At 43.2% G+C, this 21,549-nt stretch overlaps 1 protein-coding gene across 1 annotated transcript in view; it reads right to left on the bottom strand.

The window, feature by feature from the left end:
- The window catches only part of LOC124803390 (acetylcholinesterase-like), a 137,960-nt gene that overhangs the window by 82,935 nt on the left and 33,476 nt on the right, over positions 1-21,549 (bottom strand). Inside the window, exons 4-5 of the mRNA XM_047264574.1 lie at positions 7,671-7,815; positions 1,153-1,338 (exon numbers count right to left, since the gene is read on the bottom strand). Coding sequence (XP_047120530.1) covers positions 1,153-1,338; positions 7,671-7,815 — 331 coding nt within the window. The remainder of the gene's footprint in view (positions 1-1,152; positions 1,339-7,670; positions 7,816-21,549) is intronic.

Here is a 21,549-nt window from a genome sequence, read left to right as displayed (position 1 = left end):
AAGGTTACTCCCTTCCCGCCAGTGTTGCTGTTTCACTCCACTGTTTTGATAAATATAGCTTGCTCACAGACTATTTGATAACTACCGGCATCCAAATTTCAAACATGACTGAAATGTCTCTGAGCACTGTGGGACTCAACGTCTGAGGTCATCAGTCCCCTAGAACTTGGAACTACTTAAACCTAACTACACACACGTCCTTACCCGAGGCAGGATTCGTACCTGCGACCGCAGTAGTCGGGCGGTTCCAAACTGAAGCGCCTAGAACCGCTCTTCCACAACGGCCGGCCCAAATTTAATTCATGAGTAGCCGAGGTCTTCATTTTCAAATGGCATAAACCCGCTTCGTCATCGGGTGCGTAATTTTGAGTTTTAATTCTCGTACTGACCCCTATTTGTACATTACGTTTTCACTGTTGCCCTCTTGTGCTATTTGAGTCACTGTTCTACTGGCACTATTGTGGTTGGTTGTATTATATTTGTCATTTTGGGTTTTTCTTTTATTTTAGGCACGTTTATACGTGTGCTATAATTCTCACATTGTTATATGATGTTATCTGCAGTTCTCTTCTTCAGCTATTGTTGTACTTATTGTATAATGCACTATGTTTGCCCTTAATGTTTTGTCTTTTTTATAACAGCATATTTATGTATGTCATCCCGTTGCTGTATAGTGCTATTTGTAATTCTGGTTCAATGTTATTGTCATCACTGCCGTCTGCTGTCTGGCGTTAGTCTAATTGCGCTTTTATTTTACTTTAAGATTGTGTTTGTATGCTAACCTCATCATTTTGTACTGTTCTGCTTGTTTTGCAGTTATGTTTCTTTGGTACTTTTAACTCAGAACTAAAATAAAGAAATAAAAGAAGAAACAGTTGCAAAAAAACAGTAAGAGAACTTCCATTCATTCAGTTATTATTTGGTTGTCAAACGACAACGTAAACACAAATTTTAAATAAATGTAACTACCGTATATTTCATTACCGTAATTACGAATGTTAGTTGTCTAATTAATGGAATATAGGAGCCATCATAGTATCTAGACGTTGGTCATAAAATTTTTCTATTCTTTTTTTAATTTACTGGATTTCAGATGGTTATATGGATTACGCAGCAAATAAAAATAAGTAGGTAAATAAATAGTGTACAGACCGTCTGCCACAGGGCTGATGGCCAGCAGCTCAGAGAGTGCGCCGCCGGCGCTGTTGCCGCCCAGCGTCACCCTGGAGGGGTCTCCCCCGAACACGGCCACGTTCTTCTGCGTCCAGCGGAGGGCCTCCACCACGTCCCACAGCGCCAGGTTGCCTGGAGCGTCCTCTGTCTCCAGGAACAGGAACCCTGGAACAACAAGAATTTCGGTTTAGCACATCGGTGAAGAGCCAATCATACATTTATGTCTCGATTGTTTTCAAACATAAACCAACTGTACAACATGTGGCACAGCTATGATGTATACAGGATGGTCCAGTGATAGTGACTGGGCCAAATATCTCACGAAATAAGCATCAAACGAAAAAACTACAAAGAACGAAACTGTCTAGCTTGAAAGGAGAAGCCAGTTGGCGATATGGTTGGCCCGCTAGATGGCGCTGCCATAGGTCAAACGGATATCAACCGCGTTCTTTTAAATAGGAATCCCCATTTTTATTACATATTCCTGTAATACGTAGAGAAATATGGGTGTTTTAGTTGGACCACTTTTTTCGCTTTGTGACTGATGGCGCTGTAACAGTACGCGGTATCACGTAACATTTCGCCAGTGTGGACGGTATTTGCTTCGTGATACATTACCCGTGTTAAAATGGACCGTTTACCAATTGCGGAAAACGTCGATATCGTGCTGATGTATGGCTATTGTAATCAAAATGCCCAACGAGCGTGTGCTATGTATGCAGCTCGGTATCCTGGATGACATCATCCAAGTGTCCGGACAGATCGACGGATAGTTATGTTATTTAAGGAAACGGGAAGTGTTCAGCCACATGTGAAAAGTCAACCAAGACCTGCAACAAATGATGATGCCCAAGTAAGTGTTTTAGCTGCTGTCGCGGCTAATCCGCACATCAGCAGCAGACAAATTGCGCGAGAATCGGGAATCTGAAAAACGTCGATGTTGAGAATGCTACATCAACATCGATTGCACCCGTAACACATTTCTGTGCACCAGGAATTGCATTGCGACGACTTTGAACGTCGTGTACAGTTCTGCCACTGAGCATTACGGGACGATGACAGATTTGTTGCACGCGTCGTATTTTGCGAGGAAGCGTCATTCACCAACAGCGGTAACGTAAACCGGCATAATATGCACTATTGGGGAACGGAAAATCCACGATGACTGCGAAAAGTGGAACATCAGCGACCTTGGCAAGTTAATGTACGGAACGGCATTGAGGAAGGAAGGATAATTGGCCCCCATTTTACCGATGGCAATCTAAATGGTGCAGTGTATGCTGATTTCCTACGTAGTGTTCTACCGATGTTACTACAAGGTGTTTCACTGCATGACAGAATGGCGATGTACTTCCAACATGATGGATGTCCGGCACATAGCTCGCGTGCGTTTGGAGGGATACTGAATAGCATATTTCATGACAGGTGGATTGGTCGTCGAAGCACCATACCATGGCCTGCACGTTCACCGGATCTGACGTCCCTGGATTTCTTTCTGTGGGGAAAGTTGAAGGATATTTGCTATCGTGATCCACCGACAACGCCTGACAACATGCGTCAGCGCATTGTCAATGCATGTGCGAACATTACGGAAGGCGAACTACTCGCTGTTGAGAGAAATGTCGTTACACGTAGTGCCAAATGCATTGATGTTGACGGACATCAGTTTGACGTTTTATTGCATTAATGTGGTATTTACAGGTAATCACGCTGTAACAGCGTGTGCCGGCCGCGGTGGTCTAGCGGTTCTAGGTGTCAGTCCGGAACCGCGCGACTGCTACGGTCGCAGGTTCGAATCCTGCCTAGGGCATGGATGTGTGTGATGTCCTTAGGTTAGTTAGGTTTAAGTAGTTCTAAGTTCTAGGGGACTGATGACCACAGATGTTAAGTCCCATAGTGCTCAGAGCCATTTGAACCATTTGTAACAGCGTGCGTTCTCAGAAATGATAAATTCACAAAGGTATATGTATCACACTGGAGCAACCGAAATAAAATGTTCAAACGTACCTACGTTCTGTATTTTAATTTAAAAAACCTACCTGTTACCAACTGTTCGTCTAAAATTGTGAGCCATATGTTTCTGACTATTACAGCGCCACCTATCTTAGATACAAAGGTGTGGGAGCGAGTGTGGTAGTCAGCTGCTGCATGATTTAGAAACACGCACAGACTCTACGCCACGAGTCGTTAGCGCGTTCGAACGAGGGTAATAGATTAATCAGTAGTGCACACTATCAGTATACGAAAGAGAACCGAAAGGAGATGTACTTTCGTCGGGATGGATACTGGAACTCCCTCGTGTAATTTGGCAGTAAATTTTCATATCAACACCGATGGCAAAATAATCACTCGTCTGTAACCGAAACATGGTAGAATAAAATTGCGGTATTTGCTCCGCTCATCCTCAGTTGCTACTGAATGTTTATTTCGTTTTTAATCAAATATATTTATCTAATCATATCATGCATTATCAGTGGCCTATAAATTAAATGGTAAATAAGTAATTATACACATGGCAGGCAAAATAATGCTGACCCTAATAATATTGCAAGCACCGTAAGTTAGCAAACAAACTTCCATCATCAGTCCTGTGTGTGTGTGTGTGGAAGGTGTAAGTTGGGCTGTCTATCTTAAGGTGCATTAAATATTTTTCGGAGCTCTTTTCATTGGTCTGCTCTGTTTATTCTAGTAATAGGAAGCGTATAGTGTTTGCAGACAGCAAATTTAAATTATATTACTGTCTGGAATGAAACGGACATCTCCAGTTTGAGTGTCACTGCAGTAGCACTCGGTATGACGGCTGTGGACCACATACCAAGCCTTAAGTACAGCCTGTGACATGATTTGTTTCTGAGTAATATGGAGTAATGGGGAAGTAGCCTTCGTTACGTATTGATATCGAACACACCTCAGCTCTCGTGGTTACTGCTCCCTAGAAGCAGCTGTTGTTGTCGTCTTCAGTCCTGAGACTGGTTTCATGTAGCTGTCCATGCTACTCTATCCTGTGGAAGCTTCTTCATCTCCCAGTACCTACTGCAGTCTACGTCCTTCTGAATCTGATTAGTGTATTGGTTCAAATGGTTCAAATGGCTCTGAGCACTATGGGACTCAACTGCTGTGGTCATCAGTCCCCTAGAACTTAGAACTACTTAAACCTAACTAACCTAAGGACATCACACACATCCATGCCCGAGGCAGGATTCGAACCTGCGACCGTAGCAGTCGATTAGTGTATTCATCTCTTGGTCTCCCTCTACGATTTTTACCCACCACGCTGCCCTCCAGTACTACATTGGTGATCCCTTGATGCCTCAGAACATGTCCTACCAACCGATCCCTTCTTTTAGTCAAGTTGTGCCACAAACTCCTCTTCTCCCCAATTCTATTCAATACCTCCTCATTAGTTATGTGATCTACACATCTAATCTTCAGTATTCTTCTGTAGCACCACATTTCGAAAGCTTCTACTCTCTTCTTGTCTAAATTATTTAGCGTCCACGTTTCACTTCCATACATGGCTTCACTCCATACAAATACTTTCAGACACGACTTCCTAACACTTAAATCAATACTCGATGTTAACAAATTTCTCTTCTTCAGAAACGCTTTCCTTGCCATTCCCAGTCTACATTTTATATCTCCTCTACTTCGACCATCATCAGTTATTTTTCTCCCCAAATAGCAAAACTCATTTACTACTTTAAGTGTCTCATTTCCTAATCTAATTCCCTCAGCATCACCCGACTTAATTCGACTACATTCCATTATCCTCATTTTGCTTTTGTTGATGTTCATCTTATATCCTCCTTTCAAGACACTGTCCATTCCGTTCAACTGCTCTTCCAAGTCCTTTGCTGTCTCTGACAGAATTACAATGTCATCGGCGAACTTCAGAGTTTTTATTTCTTCTCCATGGATTTTAATGCCTACTCCGAACATTTCTTTTGTTTCCTTCACTGCTTGCTCAATATACAGATTGAATAGCACCGGGGAGAGGCTACAACCCTGCCTCACTCCCTTCCCAACCACTGCTTCCTTTTCATGTCCCTCGACTCTTAAACTGCCATCTGGTTTCTGTACAAATTGTAAATATCCTTTCGCTCCCTGTATTTTACCCCTGCCGCCTTCAGAATTTGAAAGAGAGTATTGCAGTCAACATTGTCAAAAGCTTTCTCTAAGTGTACATATGCTAGAAACGTAGGTTTGCCTTTCCTTAATCTTTCTTCTAAGATAAGTCGTAGGGTCAGTATTGCCTCACATGTTCCAACATTTCTACGGAATCCAAACTAATCTTCCCCGAGGTCCGCTTCTACCAGTTTTTCCATTAGTCTGCAAAGAATTCGCATTAGTATTCTGCAGCTGTGACTTATTAAACTGATAGTTCGGTAATTTGCATATCTGTCAACACCTGCTTTCTTTGGGATTGGAATTATTATATTCTTCTTGAAGTCTGAGGGAATTTCGCCTGTCTCATACATCTTGCTCACCAGATGGTAGAGTCTTGTCAGGACTGTCTCTCCTAAGGCTGTCAGTAGTTCTAATGGAATGTTGTCTACTCCCGGGGCCTTGTTTCGACTCAGATCTTTCAGTGCTCTCTCAAACTCTTCACGCAGTATCATATCTCCCATTTCATCTTCATCTACATCCTCTTCCATTTCCATAATATTGTCCTCAAGAACATCGCCCCTGTATAGACCCTCTATATACTTCTTCCACCTTTCTGTTTTTCCTCCTTTGCTTAGAACTGGGTTTCCATCTGCGTCTTGATGTTCACACATGTGGATCTCTTTTCTCCAAAGGTCACTATAATTTTCCTGTAGGCAGTATCTATTTTGGCCCTCGTGAGATAAGCCTCTACATCCTTACATTTGTCCTCTCACATCCATGCTTAGCCATTTTGCACTTCCTGTCGATCTCATTTTTGAGACGTATGTATTCCTTTTTGTCTGCTTCATTTACTTCATTTTTATTTTTTCTCCTTTCATCAATTAAATTCAGTATCTCTTCTGTTACCCAAGGATGTCTACTAGCTCTCGTATTTTTACCTACTTGATCCTCTGCTGCCTTCACTATTTCATTCCTCAAAGCTACCCATTCTTCTTCTACTGTATGTCTTTCCCCCATTCCTGTCAGTTGTTTCCTTATGCTCTCCCTGAAACTCTGTACAAACTCTGGTTCTTTCAGTTTATCCAGTTCCCATCTCCTTAAATTCCCACCTTTTTGCAGTTATTTCAGTTTTAATCTACAGTTCATAACCAATAGATTGTGGTCAGAATCCACATCTGCCCCTGGAAATGTCTTACAATTTAAAACCTGGTTCCTAAATATCTGTCTTACCATTATATAATCTGTCTGAAACCTTCTAGTATCTCCAGGGTTCTTCCATGTATACAACCTTCTTTTCTGATTCTTGAACCAAGTGTTAGCTATGATTAAGTTATGCTCTGTGCAAAATTCTCCCAGGCGGCTTCCTCTTTCATTTCTTAGCCCTAATCCATATTCACCTACTACGTTTTCTTCGTCATCTGCAGAGGTAGTTGACATATAAACTTGTACTACTGTATTAGGCGTGGGCTTCGTGTCTATCTTGGCCGCAATAATGCGTTCACTATGCTGTTTGTAGTAGCTTACCCGCACTCCTATTTTTTTATTCATTATTAAACCTACTCCTGCATTACCCCTATTTGATTTTGTATTTATAACCCTGTATTCACCTGACCAAAAGTCTCGTTCCTCCTGCCACCGAACTTCACTAATTCCCACTATATCTAACTTCAGCCTATCCATTTCCGTTTTTAAATTTTCTAACCTACCTGCCGGATTAAGTGATCTGACATTCCACGCTCCGATCCGTAGAACGCCAGTTTTCTTTCTCCTGATAACGACGTCCTCTTGAGTAGTCCCAGCCCGGAGATCCGAATGGGGGACTATTTGACCTCTGGAATATTTTAACCAAGAGGACTCCATCATCATTTAACCATACAGTAAAGCTGCATGCCCTCGGGAAAAATTACGGCTGTAGTTTCCCCTTGCTTTCAGCCGTTCGCAGTACCAGCACAGCAAGGGCGTTTTGGTTAATGTTACAAGGCCAGATCAGTCGACCATCCAGACTGTTGCGCCTGCAACTACTGAAACGGCTGCTGCCCCTCTTCAGGAACCACACCTTTGTCTGGCCTTTCAACAGACACCCCTCCGTTGTGGTTGCACCTACAGTACGGCTATCTGTATCGTTGAGGCACGCAAGCCTTCCCACCAACGCAAGGTCCATGCCATGGTTCATGGGGGGTAAGCAGCTACACTTTCTAATTTCAATCGGAAAACTAGTCGTGTTACCAAACACACACACACACACACACACACACACACACACACACATACACAATAAAATTAATTCGTGATTTACAGTGGAGACAGTAATTCTCATGACAGCTGAATCGAAGCTACTGTTATTGCTAACTATCCTAGTCCAAGAAGATGGTTGGAGACTTCCGTCTTACCCAGGGCACCGAGTCGATATTCAGGCACGACCATGACCATGTCGTGGTCGAGCAGGAAACCAGGCCGCGCCACGAGAGACGACCCCACCGTGAAGGAGCCGCCGTGCACGAACACAAACACCGGCAGGCGGGCGGAGCTGTCCACCTGCAACACAAAACGCGCCTCCCAGTCACCAGTTACCAAAGCACAGTAGGGGCGGCCATGTCGGGGGAGGGTAAGCCAAATCACGTAGAGTGCTGCGGGCATCCGTTTCCCTAAAGCAACACTTTCGGAATGTGATAAACAGTGCAGGGTACTTCAAAAGAGATTCAGTAGATTTCACAGATCTACATAAATATGCTCGTTATATGCGACAGTGTGAAGTCCCGCCTCCTTTTGGTACGCGCTGCTGTTACGCTTGTAGCGAGCCATGGCGGCGGTTTTCTTTGAGCAACAGACCGGCTTTGCCGACTGGGCCAGTTCCTAGTGTCGAAGCGGCGGTCATCCGATATCAGCTACTGCGCTGGGTAGAAAATGTTCAAATATGTGTGAACTCGTAAGGGACCAAACTGCTGAGGTCATCGGTCCCTAGACTTACAAGCTACTTAAACTAACTTATGCTAATAACAACGCAGACACCATGCCCGATGGAGATCTCTGCAGTCCGTGGCCGGCCGGAGTGGCCGAGCGGTTCTAGGCGCTACAGTCTGGAACCGTGCGACCGCTAGGGTGGCGGGTTCGAATCCTGCCTCGGGCATGGATGTGTGTGATGTCTTTAGGTTAGTTAGGTTTAAGTGGTTCTAAGTTCTAGGGGACTGATGACCTCAGCTGTTAAGACCCGTAGTGCTCAGAGCCATTTGAACCATTTTTTTGCAGTCCTTGACATGGCGCCTCTAATCGCGCGGCCACTCCGCGCGGCATGCTCATTAGTGCACTTATTTTGTAAATAAAACTGCCTTTTCCTGCTGCTAGTTACTTTATTTATCCCATACGCGTTTCGCCTTCTCCTGTTCTAAGGCATCCTCAGTGGGATCTGTAACGATACAGTTTTGTTATTTTTAGATTATGAAACAGTTCACTTCGCGATGTTTTGTAAAAAAAGTAATAACTTACGATTTGCTGATATGCGTTTCCTCACATCTGGTCTGGAGGTTATCACTGCCATATAATCACATCTTCGTGTTCTCGCCTTCCACACACTCTTCACCATGTTTCTCACTCTTTTTTGTGGTGGACTATTGTCCTTTTGTCAATCGATACAACTATTTCGTCGTACACTTCTTTTCACAGCGCAAATATTGCGACTCCATTACGTGTTTCATCTTGTGTTTCATCTTCTGTGATATGTTTACCTATTTGTTGCCAACCTAACGAAGCATATGTTCGTTACTAACTTCTATTTATTATGTTTATACCGTATGTTTGTGTGTGTGTGTGTGTGTGTGTGTGTGTGTGTGTGTGTGTGTGTGTGTGTGGCGTGTATAATCTATAACTAACAAAACTGTATCGTTATAGAACCCACTGATGATGCCTTAGAACAGGAGAAGGCGAAACGCGTATGGAATAAATAAAGTAACTAGCAGCAGGAAAAGGCAGTTTTATTTACAAAACAAGTGTTTATATGCTTGCTGCGGAAGATGGCAACACAGACAAACTTGTGAGTAGTGCACGTTGATAGTAATTGCTGATGTTATACGGTGCATGTATATATGTCAGGTTGACCGGCTTTTTTTCAGGTGTCTTCGAAAGTAGGAGAGTGCACTTGCGGATTTAATACGATGAGGGTTCTGTCTCTGGTTGCAGACTGCCGGAAGTTGTATGAATCAGGCAAAACAGCCTTCTAATTTAGAGTTTGCCTGTATGTTACGAGCTGACTAGTTGTCCTCCATGCAAAAGCGGTTAATGTGTGCGTGAGTACATTTTGCCGGAGCACGATGCCGTCATACTAGGGAAAAAGTGTTTGTTTAATGATGTGGTTTCCACTATTACGTCAGTTTGGTGTTTCGGGTACGTACACTCATGTTCAGAAAAGACATAATAATACCCTGAACGACTAGAGATACGAAATCCATATTCACAGAACATGTACAAGTGGTCAACGCCCACGGAAACCATACCGTGATAAAAGGGGACGGACGAGGACGCTGATCTGTCCAGCAACGGCATGCAAATGAAATGTCAAACTTCTCTGGGGGCGGTCTGGGTGGTGCGACCTGACTCATCTCGTCCTGTTCCACGGCCTTTCGTGGACCATTCTGCACACATTCATTGCATTGCTAAAACACTTATTCCCATACGAGCAGAAGTTTCCCGGATGGATACGTCACATTCTGTCGTGCCAAAAATACACCCTCTTACAAACTCACTGATTTGACGGTACGGTTTGCTCACACGTCTGCGCGGCATCCAGCACGTCTGCTCAAGTGACACTGATACATGCCCTTCGGTTTATAGCGGCTACGAGATTCGCTGGCACATTTTACCGGTGGTCTGTGCTGCGCCGCGTTATCCTGAATCTGCCGGCCGACATGGTTCAGCTGCTAATCATTTCTGCATATCATACTAATCTACACGTCTTGTGAATACGAACTCCTCTCTCTAGTCGCTCAAGGTGTTCTGTTCAGCCGGCCGCGGTGGCCGTGCGGTTCTAGGCGCTCCAGTCCGGAGCCACGCTGTTGCTACGGTCGCAGGTTCGAATCCTGCCTCGGGCATGGGTGTATATGATGTCCTTAGCTTAGTTACGTTTAAGTAGTTCTAAGTTCTAGGGGACTGATGACCACAGCAGTTGAGTCCCATAGTGCTGAGAGCCATCTGAACCATTTTTTTGTTCTGTTGTTTTCTGAACATGAGTGTACTTTATGATCTGTGTGCGTCAGTGTGTATCCCGGAGCACTAACATCACGTTTTGGGAAATCCATTTCTTTTACGCTGTCTTTTTTACAACTACGAGAGTTGTGTTTCGGTGACATGCTTCTAATGTTGGATGCAGACCACCTGGACGTTCAGTTTTTAACATTTTTAAATGTTCGGATAATAAGTTGCCGTCTGTTTATCTAAGAATAGATGATGAATGTATCTAGCCGCTATCTCTGTGTAATGTCTTGTATGTATAGACGTGTATCTGTTGCCTTTACGATCCCTTCACCTTCACACATAAATCTATACAGTAGAGTAAGGCCCTCTCCGTTCTTGGCTGATCCGTGATAAGACAGGCGAAAAATTAGACTAATGGAGGATTATTAGTATGATCTCTATTTTCATTCGCTCTCTCTCTCTTTCTATCCTTTATCTATTACAGTTTTTAATATAATATTTCATTATGTGAAATCAGCCAAATAGGATCTTTGGTGGAGTCCTTCGTCTTGGTAATCAGCGGCTGGCTTGCTGTAAGAGATCTTTACATTTATTATTACTGTTAAACACTGCAGTCAGTCGAGAGAATCAATCGTTTGGACAATTTGTTCCTTTTACGAAAGATTGCGAATTCCAGATGTGTACGAAGCCTTTTTGGACGATTTAACACAGACTCAGTGATTGCAGGCTCTCTTCGACACAGCTGAAACTTCCCCACTAATTACAGGGCCAACGTGATCATCAAATGATTAAGAAAAAACTCATTCGTTCATTCACTCCAGAACAAAAAAGTCCCAAACCTTATTTATGGAGTAAATTGTGTAATAAATCCATCTCCATTACATATCCAGATCTTCGGTGATTCCACGCCTTAATTATTTTCCTTTTACAGTCTCTTTCTCCTAAAACAAACCGCTAGCGACCAAATGTTAATTGGCTCGCTTTAGCGAGAAGAAAAGAAGAACATTTATCTCTGAGAAACACGTCAATCCCTCAACAGATACTCCAGAAGCTGTCCTCGTTACCACTCTAACAACCATGGAGAATGTTCTGTTATTTCAAAGAATAAACGCACTAGAAAATACTTTGTCGTCGTCGAGCTGTCGCCGCATATACACGAGAAAATCAGATCAGATAACTTTTCCAAAGTGAATGAATGTGGATGGTTTGATTGAAAATGATTAATTGGTGCGTGGTATAGGGTATTTTCTGTGGGGACATTACAAGTTGTTAGTTGTATCTGGCTGTTCGCTGCATATGTCACTTAGTCTGCACCCTCCACTTTTGCTGATGCTGAATCATGGACTTTGGCATCAGAACCCGCTTGTAGTGCTGTACCGCGGTCGCTGTGGGGTTTACCCTGGCTGTTGATCGATCGAGAGCTGTCCTGTATGTTATACAAGGGGAACGTCGTGATCATGTTTAGCTGTATTTGTTTGGGAAATTAGCAACGTAGCGAGTGTTGTTAAGTCATAGTGCCGCGTGCGGTAGCCGCGTGGTCGGGGGCGCCTTTCCACTGTTCGTGCGGGTCCTACCCCCCCCCCCCTTCCAATTCCCCCCTCCCCCCACTGACCTCCCCACATCAGAGGTTCGAGTCCTCCCTCGGGCATGACTGTGTATTGTTCTTAGCGTGAGTTTAATTATTTTAGACTAGGCAGTGTGTAAGCCTAGGGGCTGATGACGTCAGCAGTTTGGTCCCACAGGAACCTACTACCATCAAATTTACGTAATCGGTGGCTAAACAGCTGTTACGTCGTCCGGGCGAAGTCCACTGCGAATACTGCGTCTGAGGGACGTGAGGTTGTCCGTATTCTGTTTTATGTACCTTAGGTTGTTGACTCTATTTGTTGCATTTTCATTTTGTTTTAGTCGTCAGTCTTCCGATTGGTTTGATGCGGCCCGCTACGAATTCCTCTCCTGTGCTAACCTCTTCATCTCAGAGTAGCACTTGCAGCCTACGCCCTCAATTATTTGCTGGATGTATTCCAATCTCTTTCTCCCTTTACAATTTTTGCCCTCTACAGCTCCCTCAGGTACCATGGAAGTGATTCCCTGATGTCTTAACAGATGTCGTACGATCCTGCCCCTTCTCCTTGTCGGTGTTTTCCACATATTCGTTTCCTCTCCGATTCTGCACAGAACCTCTTCATTCCCCGCCTTATCAGTCCACCCAATTTTCAGAATTCGTATGTAGAACAACATATCAAATGCTTCGAATCTCTTCTGTTCTCGTTTTCCCACAGTCCATGTTTCACTATAACACAATGCTGTACTCCAGACGTAGCGGCGCGGTCTTAGGTGTCTTGGCACAGTTCGCCCGCTTCCCCCGTCGTAGGTTAGAGTCCTCCCTCGGGCATCGGTGTGTGTATTGTCCTTATCGTAAGTTACTTTAAGTTAGACTAAGTAGTGAGTAAACCTAGGGACCGATGACCTCAGCAGTTTGGTCCCATAAGACCTTACCACAAATTTTCATTTCCAAATGTACATTCTCAGAAATTTTTCCCTGAAATTGGGGCCGTTATTTGATATTAGTAGATCTCTCTTGGCAAGTAATTTCTCTTGTTGCATATAATCTCGTTTGTGGTCGGAAATTTTAAGAGCGATTGCGTGCCTGTGGGTGGAAATCTTTGTTGTTGGCGTTTTCGGGGTGCGACTGCTACGTTTATTGCAGACATTGGTGGAGACCTTGTCTGTCTGTGTGGGTTGGTTATTACGCACGGCATAAATCTGTCAGAGCGGGGAGCAATGAATATGCCGTGTTTAGTTGTTGCTAAGGAATGACTGCGCTAGGCCAAAAGGTTATCTGTGGCGAACAGCGTTAGTACGCTGACCACTTTGTTCCAACTGTAGTTATATTTTAAGACTTATCTGACCCACACTTATATTTGTGAGGGAAGAGAAGGGCTAGTTCCACACAGTTAACAAAAGTCGCAATGGTATCGCTGGGCCGGCCAGTGTGGCCGTGCGGTTCTAGGCGCTTCAGTCTGGAACCGTGTGACCGCTACGGCTGCAGGTTCGAATCCTGCCTCGGGCATGGATGTGTCTGCTGTCCTTAGGTCAGTTAGGTTTAAGTAGTTCTAAGATCTAGGGGACTGGTGACCACAGATGTTAAGTCCCATAGTGCTCAGAGCCATTTTTTGTATCGCTTGCTAGTGCCGCCTTAGAATAAACGGATTAGTAAGCTATAGTGTAAGCGAAACTTAGTATTGATGATTAGTACCTGGCCAGTACCGTCTGATTAGTGGTACTTAGTTTTTTACACTATCTCAAGCGTGCTACAGATTAAGCACTAGTTGCGTCGCAGGGTAGCAAAAGGTTGTTGGTGTTGGTGTGATATTAACAGACCTTTAATAACTGGAGATGTGTGAACTAACCAAACTTCTCATTAATGTTGACCATTAGTCACTTGCACTTGTCCAGTGTTGACATGTATGGATTGCCTGCTTGTTTTGCTATGTGTTGGGTTTCTTTCTGAGTGCAGTGGTGCCTGCCGATCTTCAGAATTATGAAAGATTACAATTTAAGCACGCTGTCAATCAAAGTTTGAATTATGTTAATGAAGTCATTTCTTTTCAAGGTTTTAGAGAACTAGCTCTGTTTTAAAGGATATCGCAAAGTCTTAAATAATTGTTTCAGTTAATCGAAACCTCTGCTTTGTAGGGCTATTTAATATTTACATTTTGGGCTCTGCCAAGACTCTGCTGCTCTGATACTACCGTAGCTCGATGTGTGTGAGCAGCACATAGTGACTTACCTTTCATTGATTCTATTTTAAAATTTTTGTGACTAAAGCTTTGTCGCTTGATATTAAGTTTTATACGTGAATGCCAATTTGAGAGTATTACTTCTGATGAAGGCACTCATAGTAATGCCAAAACCTCGGTCAAAAGACTCCTTTTTTGCGACCGAGGGCTGCTATTGCTTTAATGTTACTTTGTAAACGGTCGCTGGCCACGCAGCCATGTTCAAAACTTTAAAACATCTTTAAATAAGAAGAAAATTCAGCTCGAACATCTACTAGTCAATAAAACCTAGCCCTCCACTCCCCAGCCACGTTGTATGGTACACGTGAAGACATAAACTTGTTGTAAATTCTAAGTTACTCACACTGAAATTTTTGTGAAACGTAAATGAAAACTTCGATCCCAAATCTAATTGTAGAGTTTGTACTCGCGTCCAACTAAAAGGTATACCGTTGTGTTATCGTATGGTTCTTTTGAAAATAAAAACTTTGTTGGTCCATGTATAAGTTAAAATTTTGTCCAAGTTCTATCTTTATTCGTGCAGAAGATATAGTCTTGTGAGATCAGATAATCTGTTTTAAAACATCCTGCGTTGTTGTATTCTTGTTGATGAAAAAAAAAGTTGGATCGTCCATCTGTAAGTGTAAGGCGAATGGAATATATTTTCAAGATGCGGTGCATTACAGCTCGTATGTATGTAAAAATGCCGAGATTACCTACCTGGAATGTTGATAAAATCTTTATTTAAACAACCAGTTTTGGTCTAGTGACCATCACCAGGTTCTTAAAAAGCATTAATAGCATCATACAAGGCGAATATAAAATGACTATCATTAGATAATGAATCCATAAATTAGTCACTATTGTTACATAGTAATTATGCGTCGTTCACAGCGTTAACACCGATTTCTGATAAAACACGAAAAAGTGCTCTGTCTACATCTAAGAAGGTGTAAGAAGTTCCCTGACAGTTCGTAGCGCTGTTGCCAGCTTTCATTTGCGAAGCGCTAACGGCAGTAGTCGCGTACAGAGATGTGACAACGCTGAGGCGTTGCCATAGAGATGTTTAGAAAATCGTATTATGTTATCGGTAGAGGTAGGCCCTTGCAGCTCTCGCGTTCCTCTCATTGCAACTGTCAGGGATCAACTTACGCCGACTCAACTGTAGCACAGTTTATGAATTTTTTGAGGATGCAATTTATATTACGATGCAGTAGCAGTGATTAAGTCACGGTTGTATTATCTGAAGTTAGTGATTTTGTAATTGTCTAATATGATGCTGTAAATGCCTTTAAACTTCAGTATTAGTTTCCCAGTACGACAACGCAGGGATAAAAAGAGAAACGGTTCAGCCTTGTACGTAGAATAGTGAGTGTCACGTAAAAAAAGAATAAGTTCAGAAATATTGCTCCGAGAAATATCCGTGACTGGCTTCATCATTCGCAAAATCCGTGTCACGTTGTCTAAATCTTGTGAACTATGTCCCTCTCAGAAATGAGAAATAGGTATCATACAACTGTTACCAGTATCAACTTACAACAAAATGTTCTAAGATATATTTGCAGAAAACTTTGTTAAAACTCAATCTCTAAATTATATTCGCCATCTCTATCGTCAGAAATAAAGTGTAGACTTCCGGAGATACAAATTCAGGAGATGTTCTGAAACTGAAATGAGCACTAACGCACCATCACGAGGCACGGAAAAACGTGAATTCCAACATTCCGCGACGTCACAATAGCTTAACTCGATCAAAATATTGCTGGTGGACGTAAATAGAAAAGCTAAAGTGTTTTTGAGCACCAGATTCTTGAGACTGACATGAACGATTTAAAGAATCATTGGAAGCTTGAGAGTTCGTCAAAGTTCACGTGGAAAGGCACTCTGAGAATTCCTTTCCTATTATACATGCGCGCTAGGGACTTATATCTCGCAGAGAACACCACGTGCATTTAGTTATTCCTGAATCTGCCCTCCAAAACGATGAACGAGACTGGAAATAATATCGTATAAATCACTAGAGGGAAAGAGTTGTCCTCAACAGTATCAACGGTCTTGATACAATGAAATAAGTAAAAATGTTGAATTTATAATAACTGAATGAGTGAACTGTTATGATTTCCAGCCACAAAATACTACTCCTGAGCCTCTGACAAAGAGGTTCCCTTTATTAAAAGTTTTTTGCTCTAACTTAATATTAGACACTGAGCGCTGGAGTCTATCAGAATGGTATAAAATTTCTCTCAGTATAATAATGACTCCAGAGGTATTTATTTTGTTCTTGGGGGCAGCACATGTCTCTTTGCTCACGTACGTCAGAACTGCAAGCCGGTGTACAATTGTCCCGCGGACGCTTGGAAGTTGGAGGGACTTACTGCGCAACTCAATCACTTCACAGCTCCCTGGATTATTCTTGCGGGGCTGCGGAACTTTTATTCATGAGAGAAAAGATTCGCTGAGAAGTCCTAGCGAAATATACTGCATACTCCGTCAAACATTTTTATGATGATGACCCTCCGCACCGTACCGGAACAGATGGCTATCGCAAGCCGTGCTCTCTGATAGGTGATAATCACACAAGTTAGTGGATGCCGCCCCAAGCGGAGTGAAAACTATAGAGGAACGGATCGGTGAGTTAGATGTCTTCTTTTCTACTCACAGATTTATCTTCTCACAAATGATCATGAGTATGTTACATCCATTCTGAGATGGACATTATTTGCCTGAAGTGCTAAAGTAGGCCCCAAATCTGTGACCGATATCCCAAGAAAGGTTCCGTTGTTTTCATTCTGCTAGCTGTTCGTTTTTTCGCTTTGGTGTTGCGAGGGTCGAGGATGGCGGAGAAAAGGATAACATACATAAATCGTTTTGAAATCGCTTCATTACGAAATAAATTGTTTTTCTTGTTTTGGTTCAAATGGCTCTGAGCACTATGGGACTTAACATCTGTGGTCATCAGTCCCCTAGAACTTAGAACTACTTAAACGTACCTAACCTAAGGACATCACACACATCCATGCCCGAGGCAGGATTCGAACCTGCGACCGTAGCGGTCACGCGGTTCCAGAGTGAAGCGCCTTTAACCGCACGGCCACACCGGCCGGCCTTTCTTGTTTTGTTTCAACCACTATCTCATAAATGACAGATATATCAACAGAAATTATGACGCAATAGAAAAGATTAATTAGACTCACACGAGAAAGAAATGCTACAACATCTGATGCCACGAGAATATGATCTTTCTGGAGAGAGGAAAGCTTAACTGTAAGAATCAATACATACGCTGCAAAAATTAATTTTGAGGGAACTCAGCTCCATCTGCTTACCCATGGAATCTAAACACTAGTATATAACGGTTCTCCATTTCTTGATTTCCGGGAAACTTTATCACTTAAAGAACGAAGTGCAAGCTTGTGGAATGTCGGAATATGTATTGATGCTTAACTTTCCAGCAGACAGAAGAAGTCGTTCTTAGTGGCCCTAAAAGCAATTACGGGTATACCTCAAGGAAATGTTATAGCACCGTTACAATTAACGATGTAAAATTTTCAGGAGAAGTTTTCACCGCTTTTACAAATTGCATTCCTTTAATGGAAAAACTCTTTCTCAGTATTGATTTACGGCTGTAATGGAGGTAAATCAAAACCCGTGTTGTCAGTGGAGTTAACTAGAACCACATGTATACACTATCAAGTATGTCAACATGCTGGCATGGGTCAGATCAGGTTTAGGCGGTGCTCACGTTGTCACTTTAGGGCAAGAAGTGTTGTCAGCACTGGAAGACGTCAGATTAGTATGCACCACAAATACGCCATTCGAACTTTACCACTGCAGACGAACTGACTCGTAGCGGTCGCTCTCGATAAATAACAACGCTGTATTCGTTACGTACAAAGAATGACTTGTGAAATGGAAACACACACTGTCTATTTGGAAGCTATGAGGAGAACCGTGTCTGTCATACAGTTCGCAGGCGTCTCCATACGATCAGTTAGGGATCTGGGCCTCTGTAATGAACAACAAAAACTTTTTAAATGTTTGTGAATGCCTAAGTGACCAAACTGCTGAAGTCATCGGTCCCTAGACTTACACACTACTTAAACTAACTTAGACTGATTTATGCTAAGAACAACACACACACCCATGTCCGAGGGAGGACTCGAACCTCCGGCGGAAGAGGCCATGCAATCCGTGACATGGCGCCTCAAACCTCACGGCCACTCCACGCGCCTATGAACAACTGTACCAACCCTCCAGCATCCTGGTTCACTTAGAAAGTGAACAAGGGAACATCTGAATATGGAACATTATCGTGGTACCATCTTCACCGACGAGTGCAGGGTTCGTCTGGCACTAGATGATTGTAATAGAATGGCATGCAGGTGGCCTTCTCCCAAAGCCTGGGATCAACCATGTTTGGGTTGACGGACATCTCTCATAGTTATCGAGGGTAACTTCTGTGCAATATCGGGACTGACCCCTCCAGCGTCTTGTCCAGCCCTACAGCCAACATTTAGACGACGAATTCCTCTTCCAAGACTATATAATCCGAACTAAACCGCGCTTAATACGTTAACATCTTCCTCAAAGTGATCAGAATGGAATGGCAAGCGACATCTGGTAACCTGGCCTCGATGAAGTAAGCTTGAAATCACTTGAAACAAAGTGCTTCATTACAGAATCCGTTCCAACGCACTGGGTGACTTCCGGAGGACCACCGCAGCAGAGTGGCAACGTGTAGACTGTCTTGTAGACAGCATGCCAAAGAGGACTCAAGCTTCTTGCAACGGAGAGGGTGTAACAACACGATATTGCATGTTACCCAACAACAGAACTCGTTTTTACAGATAATCGCGTTTTAACTGACTACCATTACTTTGGTTTTATTTCCCAGTAAATTAGTTAAATAGTTTCATTCCTCTCGCCTCCTGAATTTAAGTCTACTCATTTTCGCTGTGTAGATGGTGCAAAACTTCTTTTGAGCTGTCGGAGGGAGTCATGCCAGTCTGCTTGGATATAAAGCTGCAACGACAAAAAGTTTAATTTAATCCAGGAAGACATGCAGAGAATCGACAGCTGGTGCAAAGACTTGCATTTGTAAACAGAATTGCTCGATTATGCGATTAGCTAATTTATCACTGAAAGCAGTAACATACGTGATATATGTAGTAGCGTATATGTGAATTGTGTTACGTGGTACTGAGAAATAAAAGTAGTAGTAGCAAAATCAGACGGCAGCCTGGAAACTGGTGTAAGATTGGTTTGAAGTTTAAGTCACCCATGAAACAGATAGCTTAAGAAACAGTCGACTGATTGGTTCTTGAATATTGCTCGTGACTACGTAGCTTTCTCACATAAGATTAATAGAGGAGACAGAGATATTACACAGCAGAGGGGCGCGTTTTGTCACTTATTTGTTTAGTAAACGCAAGAGCACGACGGGGTGCACATCAAACTCCAGTGGCAGACGCAACAAAGAAAGCGTTGGAACTTCCTGGCAGATTAAAACTGTATGCCGGACCGAGTCTCGAACTCGGGACCTTTGCCTTTCGCAGGCAAGTGCTCTACCATCTGAACTACCCAAGCATGACTCATGCCCCGTCCTCATAGCTTCACTTCTGCCAGTACCTCGTCTCCTACCTTCAAACCTTACAGAAGCCCATATCAGGGCACACTCCGCTGCAGAATGAAACTCTCATTCTGGAAACGTCCCCCAGGCTGTGACTAAGCCATGTCTCCGCAATATCCTATCTTTCAGGAATGCTAGCTCTGCAAGGTTCGCCGGCCGCTGTGACCGAGCGGTTCTAGGCGCTTCAGTCCGGAACCGCGCTGCTGCTACGATCGCAGATTCGAATCCTGCCTCGGGCGTGGATGTGTGTGATGTCCTTAGGTTAGTTGGGTTTAAGTAGTTATAAGTCTAGGGGACTGATGACCTCAGATATTAAGTCCCATAGTGCTTAGAGCCCTTTGAACCATTTTTTCTGCAGGGTTCGCAGGAGATCTTCTGTAAGGATTGGAGGGTAAGAGACGAGGTACTGGCAGAAATGAATGACCTGGGTGACAATCTGAGCAGTTCTCTTACGTTGCTCGCAGCTGATGCTGTTATTTACCGTCTAGTAAGGTCATCTGAAGAACAGTATCAGTTGCAAAGCGATTTAGAAATGATTGCTGTATAGTGTGGCAGGTGGCAGTTGACGCTAAATAACGAAAAGTGTGAGGTGATCCACATGAGTTTCAAAAGAAATCCGTTGGAATTCGATTACTCGATAAATAGTACAATTCTCAAGGCTGTCAATTCAACTAAGTACCTGGGTGTTAAAATTACGAACAACTTCAGTTGGAGAGACCACGTAGATAATATTGTTGAGAAGGCATGCCAAAGGTTGCGTTTCATTGGCAGGACACTTAGAAGATGCAACAAGTCCACTAAAAAGACAGCTTACACTACACTCGTTCGTCCTCTGTTAGAATACTGCTGCGCTGTGTGGGATCCTTGCCAGGTGAGATTGACGGAGGACATCGAAAGGGTGCAAAAAAGGGGAGCTCGTTTTGTATTATCACGTAATAGGGGAGAGAGTGTGGCAGATATGATACGCGAGTTGGGATGGAAGTCATTAAAGCAAAGACGTTTTTCGTCGCGGCGAGATCTATTTACGAAATTTCAGTCACCAACTTTCTCTTCCGAATGCGAAAATATTTAGTTGAGCCAAACCTACATAGGTAGGAATGATCATCAAAATAAAATAAGAGAAATCAGAGGTCGTACAGAAAGGTTTAGGTGTTCGTTTTTCCCGCGCGCTGTTCGGGAGTGGAATGGTAGAGAGATAGTACGATTGTGGTTCGATGAACCCTCTGCCAAGCACTTAAATGTGAATTGCAGAGTAATCATGTAGATGTAGATGTAGAAGCTGTGAGGACAAGACGTGAGTGGCGCTTGGGTAGCTCATATGGTAGAGCACTTGCCCGCGAAAGGCAAAGTTCCCGAGTTCGAGTCTCGGTCCGGCACACAGTTTTAATCGGCCAGGAAATTTCATATCAGCGCACACTCCACTCCAGAGTGAAAATCTCGTTCAGGAAAGCATTGTGCGTGGTGGATAAGCTTAAAGATTGGAACACCGTGAGGGTATATTCCTTGTGCATACTCGTCTCTAAATCTCTAAATAAACACGAGTGGAACATCAGTGAATCTGTCAAACTCCAGTAGCAAACGCAACAAGAAAAGCATTTTGCCCGGCTGAAAAGCTCAAAGATTGAAATGTCGTGAGCTTATGTTCCTTGTACAGATGCACCTCGAAATGAACGT

This window comes from Schistocerca piceifrons, chromosome 6 (assembly GCF_021461385.2).
Source record: "Schistocerca piceifrons isolate TAMUIC-IGC-003096 chromosome 6, iqSchPice1.1, whole genome shotgun sequence".
Classification (NCBI taxonomy): domain Eukaryota; kingdom Metazoa; phylum Arthropoda; class Insecta; order Orthoptera; family Acrididae; genus Schistocerca; species Schistocerca piceifrons.
The sequence above is the reverse complement of the archived record's forward strand: the minus strand, read 5'-3'. Positions and strand labels throughout refer to the sequence as shown.